The 6,252-nt window shown below is 35.1% G+C and overlaps 1 protein-coding gene across 2 annotated transcripts in view; it reads right to left on the minus strand.

The window, feature by feature from the left end:
* Positions 1 to 551: 551 nt before the first annotated feature.
* The window catches only part of LOC145334326 (teneurin-m-like), a 132,109-nt gene continuing 126,408 nt past the window's right edge, over positions 552 to 6,252 (minus strand). For both annotated transcript variants that reach the window (XM_080179738.1, XM_080179737.1), the window contains 4 exons: positions 6,178 to 6,252; positions 5,555 to 5,727; positions 5,003 to 5,147; positions 552 to 4,764 (listed from right to left, as the gene is read on the minus strand). The exon at positions 6,178 to 6,252 is cut by the window's right edge and continues 33 nt beyond it. In XM_080179738.1, coding sequence (XP_080035864.1) covers positions 2,254 to 4,764; positions 5,003 to 5,147; positions 5,555 to 5,727; positions 6,178 to 6,252 — 2,904 coding nt within the window. In that variant the 3' untranslated portion in view covers positions 552 to 2,253. The remainder of the gene's footprint in view (positions 4,765 to 5,002; positions 5,148 to 5,554; positions 5,728 to 6,177) is intronic.

A 6,252-nucleotide genomic window follows, 5' to 3' on the forward strand; every position in this document is an offset into this window, starting at 1 on the left:
CCAAAATTTTTATCCCGGGGGTTAAAATTTGCTTGGGGGGGGTAATTACCCCCCCTGAAATCTGTTGGCAGGGGTAAAATTTATTTACCCCCCCCAAAATTTACCCCCGGGGTAAAATTTTATGGGGGGGTAATTTAAATTTTATCAAAAATTTAGTATTAAAAATGCGCGCGAAATTTTTTTTGTTAGAGATTTTCTATTTTAGGGGGGGTATTTAGGGGGGTATTTACGTCTATGAATGGGTAGTTTATTCTTCTTCTAATGCTAAACGCCAGCAGATGGCCCTTAGACGTGCAGCACAACGCAGTATCCAATGTAACCTAACCTAACCTGTATTGTAAAATTCACTGTGTTAAAAATAGACATTATTATAATGCTTAATAAAGTTGCCGCAATTTCTAAATTCTACCTAACTGTTACAGAAATCACCATGCGAATATTGGAATTGATAGGTCAATTCTAACATATCTAAATTAAGAGTCTCAGTTACGAACGGACAGACGAAGGGACCAATCCTAAATGTAGAAAAGCTTCGCTCAAAATACACATAATTTTCTGGGTTAATACTACATTTATTTCTTACGCTTTTATCTTTTACAATATTGAACAAATGAGTAGATTTTACATAATTAATACTAAAATTATTTAATCAATAACATTTAAAATCTTTAAAAAAAGAACATTTTGAGGGAACATTGATGAAATAATTTTAGTACATATGGCACGTGTCCTTTTGCTTTGCTAATTTTCAACAATAAAGCAGCTAATTTTGGAGTTTTTAAGATTTTTGGTATTTTTTTCAAGTTTTTTTCAAATAAAAGGACAATGCTTTATATTTTTTTTTATCACAGCCTTGTATTAGATTAGGTTTTAATAATGAGCCATAAAAATTAATTTAAAATTTTTACTTAATGATTTAAGCCTATTTTTACTAAACAAATAATATTTCAAAATTTTCATTTGGTGATATTTTACTTCTAGTTTTAGGCCCCTAAAAATGAGATCTTTAACTTTTTATAATAAAAAAAATTGGCCAAAAACGCTTAAATTTGAGATTTTGGCTTATTGTCTCATTTTTAACATAAATCAAAAGAGATATTTGAAAATATTATTTAAATAATATTTAAACAATTATTGTTTAAAATTATTATTTTTCTAATAACATCTCTTTTATTGTAATAAATATTATTATATTGGCAAAATCACAGCAGATTAAGTCAAGGTTTTGTATAAAGAAGCTTAAAAGCCTTCCTTGTTACATAACCCTGAATAAAAAGGAGATTGGGGGCGGGTAAGGAGTGGGGTGGGGGGAGAAGGTTTTCATATATAGATGGAAACTCATAATCAACATTAAAACATTTTTTCCTAAATCAACTTTTTTTATTTTGTGCTAAAAACTTTATAATTGAGCTGACTTTTGAATTTTATTTGCTATTATAGGTTAAAAATTGAGATTTTTTTGAGAATTTTAAAAATCGCGTTTATTACTTAAATTTAAACTGTAAAAATTTGAGCTTAATAACTTAACACAGGGTGAGCCAAAAAAAAATGGTGAAAAAAAAGTTTCCTTCAGATTTTTTAGAGCGCACCCTGTATTTTTCTTTAAATGCTGAGATTATTAACATCAATTTTATATAAACTGTATTATAACATGACTACATTTATTTATTCTTAAATACACAACATAAATTTTTTACTAATTATTTGGGGTATAAATAGACTTAAGCTACTTCAAGCCCAAATTATTTAAAGCTCCACTTAGATAATAACAAAAAGTACTACATTTAACTAACACTTGAATTTTTTTTTATAAAAAATTGGGGATCACAATATGAATATATCTTTTTGTATAGAAATTTTAACATGGGTTTAATAATAATGTAAAGCTTGTAAGGGATTGGCGATCTACAGAATTTTTTGTCCCAAAAATTGTTAATAAAAAAGCAGCGCTAGTTTTTTTTATATCTAATCTGACCCTGTATATCATATTCTAACATAGATTCTAAGCACTTTTTTGCATGAATTTTTTTTCACTGTAAAAGTTTTTTCATGATTTTTTTATGTGTAACAAATGATATGACTAGTTTGAGGAAAATTGTCTTTAGAATGAGACATCTACTGTTCTTTTTCGTCTATGACTTTTTTTCACTAATTGTAGAGATCAATAATTTAAATATATTGACTGTATGTATCATTTTCTTTTTTTTCACAATTTATTCAGTCTTAAGTAATTTCACTTGATGTAAACAAAATCTAATAATCTTGAGCATGTTTTCTGCGGCCGTGGCGATTTTTACGGCCGCGCCCCTGCTGTCCGACTTTGTTAAACTCGCGGTTGGTGCCGTCAAGCGCCAGGGATGGAAATTTGTCGACCGGCTGCACCTCGGTGGCTTCATATCCGCGGACTTTGCCTGTCCTCAGCAGTTCTGATATCTCCGACGGTGTCCAGGCGTTGGAGCCGGTAAAACCGCGCGTTACTACCTCCTTCTCAATCGTCCAGGCACGGCTGACGGCCAAACTTGCAAAGGTTTTCAGCAGCTCCGTTCTGTAGACATCTGGGGCGGCGCCGTACAATATCCGCACCTCAAACTTGCTGTTAACAATACTCAGTTCCTTACCGCCGTGTTCTATTTCTTTATGGGCCACGCTGAATTCGCCGGCCAACCGGCGGACGGTATCACTATCCAGCGAAAATTTATTCATATTTGGCTTGACAAAATAATACACAGATTTACTGGTATCGGAAAAGCTGACATCAAGATAAATAGAATTGTTCAATACGGATTCAAAAATATTCTGAACCACGCTGTTGTGAACCTCAACGGAGCTGACAACCGCCAAATTTTCGTCTCCAACCAGCGACAGCAAAAATCCGCGGCCAAAATTTGGCGGGAGACTAGAAAATCTGGGAACAATATTTCTCCTCCTTGATTCAACCACAGATTTTATGGGATGAATAAAAGAAAGATCCTTAACTTTATTGACAGCACTACTCACCAGATCATCTGTTTCAAACTGAACACCATTTTCAGGTATAACATTTTCAACATCTATTTTATGCTTGAGTAGAGTTATTGGCTCTGCATCAAGTGATTGAGACACACCATGGAAGATGTTATCAATGTTAAATCCATATAGGCTGGCCCAGGAATTTATATCAGTCATATAGTTCCTGCCATTAGGATTCACAGGATTATTATTAAAAAATCTGTAGATGAATAGATCAGATGGATGATCAATTTCTTTGATTAACTTTGTGAAATCAGGATTCAGCCATTGATTTATCTGGGTACTGTAGACTTGACTGTTTTGTTTGATCATAAACTGCCCATGCCTGCTTGACAGCATACCCTGGAATCCTATGGGGATGAAAACACTGGGTTTGCTGTCTTCGGTGACCTCTCCAAATGGTGAATAACTCATTCTCTTAACAATATTACCATTAGGTTGGAAAACCAGGAGCGGACTGCCAAATTGATCACACACAACATACATAACCCCATTCTCAATACTTTCAAGCTGAATAAGATGATCATTGGTGTCATAGGTCAGCTTCTGGATGGATCCACCTAGCCTGTTGGTCTGTGCATATGTTACTTGGTAAGGTTTCATTGGGTTGGTGTAGAAATATTGAGCACTTTCTCCAGTTGAGTCAGTCCAGCCCATTAGTCTTCCATTAGAATCATAATAATAGTTAACTTTAGTTTCCCTACTGCTTATATATTCAATAAGTTGACCCAAGGCATTAAAAAGATATTTTTCTTGGTCAATAACGGTAACAAAGCCATCAGCGTCATAAGTAACCTTATTTCCAGCAAATGTTTCAACTCTATCGCCAGGTCCATAGGCAATGTTAGTTCTCCTGGTGTCTCGACTTTGCATTAACATATTTCCATTTTCATCATAGCTATAGTCATAGTTGATAGTGCCCCAAGATTTGTCCAATTGTCCATCTAGGGTGTAGGCATAGCTGGTTTTGGTATCTCTTCCCGATTCATCTGATACCGCGGTGTGTAGAAGATAATTTTCATTGTTGTATTCAAATTTAAGTTCAAATATTTTCTGGCGCTTCACGCTGTACAGGATTCTCTTGATATTACCAAGGATGTCAAGATCAATAGTTTTCATAAAGCTGCCGGTTTTCTCTTTAATTTCAGTTCTTGTGTAGCCAATCCTTGACACCTGGAAATTATCAATAGCCTCCAGCTCTCCAGTATTCTGGTTATAAGTCCAGGTTAGGTCAGGCGCGTTTCGCTCCCGCTTGGAACCTGTGGTCAGGCCAACCCTTGCAGGCCGCCCAACCCCATCGCATTGGTATTTAATAAAGGTATTCTCAAAATTGCTGTTTCCACCGAACCTAAACTTTTGCTCTTTTAAGATTCCATTATGGTACTTCCTCTTCTCTCTCAGATCTAATCCAGGTTGGGTCAGGTAAACGGATTCCGGCGCGCCAATTAACGGATCCATGGACCATTCAATTTCCGTACGACCCGCGAACAAATGCTGGATGCTGCCGTCCGCCGAGTAGACATAGGACACCTGACCGTTACCGCTCAGCTTCACAGAGTTGATGCTACCTCTGGAGTTAAACATGACGCGGATAGGTTGGCTGGTCCAGGGGGGACTGTACAGCCAGGTGATGGCGTCTATGTGCGGTTGCAGCCGCCAGGTATGAATGTGGCCGCGTGGGGTGGTGACTGACTTCACAGAGCCTGTTGTTGAGTCGTAGTCCATGAGGTAGGAAGCTCCGTTCCCAGTGCTTACCTAAAATTTAAAGAAAATTAGATTTAGATAGAATTTAAGTAAATTAAAAATATTTTCTTTTCTTTTTAAAATTTAGTTGTATAACCATTTTTTGTTGCATAAAGACAAACAAAAAATATATAGAAGCTATGCAAAAGTCAAGAAAAGCATACGACAATGACTAATGAGAACGTACAGACTAACAGACAAACTCTAGGACTAAAGTAGCTACGCTACGTACAAGCAAAATAATAATCACCTTTGAAGGCAGGGTATCTCTATCATTATATGTAAAGGCCAGGTATGTAGAGTTGCTATGCTGTATGGTCACTAATCTTCCATTCTTGTCATAGGAATAGTTTTCTTCAGTGTCGCCACGTTGCCAATGCTCAAGCAAACCAAACCTAAATTGATTAAAATTTAATATAAAATAATTGTGCTAATAGGCTAAATCAAATAAGATTTCTTAGGCTAGCCTAGGCGTTAAGGTTTCTTAAGCCTTACATATTCCTTTATATACTAAGTAAGGCTAAGGAACCCCTAACTCCTAGACTAGCCAGGAACCATTATAAGGTGTGGCATGTTGTGTTTTATTTGTTTTTCTTATGTTTGGTAAAGTCTAATTTTAGCTAAACTATCAAACAAATAATTCTACTATTTTTATAAAAACATCTGATCAAAAGTGATTTATTAATATTGTCTGATAAAAAAACATTGTATTGTTTCAGTTTAGTTATAGCTTGTTATTGCAGCGCTATTACAGTATTTTACAGTTTTTTGAAAATTAGATTCTGTAAGAAATATTTTATACCTGTCATAGCGTTGGACAGTTGGTGCAAAAGATCCCTTGGAGGGCGCCCAGGTGATAGGACGGGAGGCCTCGTCATACTTGATCTCCAGAAGTTGAGTTCTGTCAGGCAGGTACAGCACCTCTCTGCTCTGCAGCTTGTCAAATGAGACAACCAGCAGGTTCTCCTTGTTTACCTGCAAGAAAAAAATATTCATAAATTTACAGGGAGGTTGGGGAGTGGGGACAAAGTTTTGTATCCACGTTATCTAATTCGTTGGTTCAAAAACTTTGTGTACTTATATTGAACTTTGATTTGTTGGTTAAAAACTAACAGAATCAAACTTTTATTATTAATTATCCGTCCATTGTCTTGTCTTGTCTTATCCCATTGTCGTATTGGTAACCAGTATCATGATTGTTTAGACAGATGGAAAATTTAGAGGCAAAAACTGTTTTTTTACTTTAGAATTAAAGATTTTAAAGAAAAAATCTAATTTTGCATAACATTCAATTGTTATCAAATGCTTTATTGAAGTCCAACAAGCAAAAAGTAAAATAAATATAAACTTTTATATAAAGATACTTTTAAATGTATTAATAACTTAACAATTTAAAAACACAAAAATAAATCCAAAATTGTATACCTGAAGCATTTTTGTGATGCCAAGCAGCTGTTTATCATGTCCACTTGTTTGAAGATTGTAGAACCATTCTAACTG

Source organism: Acartia tonsa, chromosome 12, assembly GCF_053477335.1.
Source record: "Acartia tonsa isolate MP-2025a chromosome 12, ASM5347733v1, whole genome shotgun sequence".
Classification (NCBI taxonomy): domain Eukaryota; kingdom Metazoa; phylum Arthropoda; class Copepoda; order Calanoida; family Acartiidae; genus Acartia; species Acartia tonsa.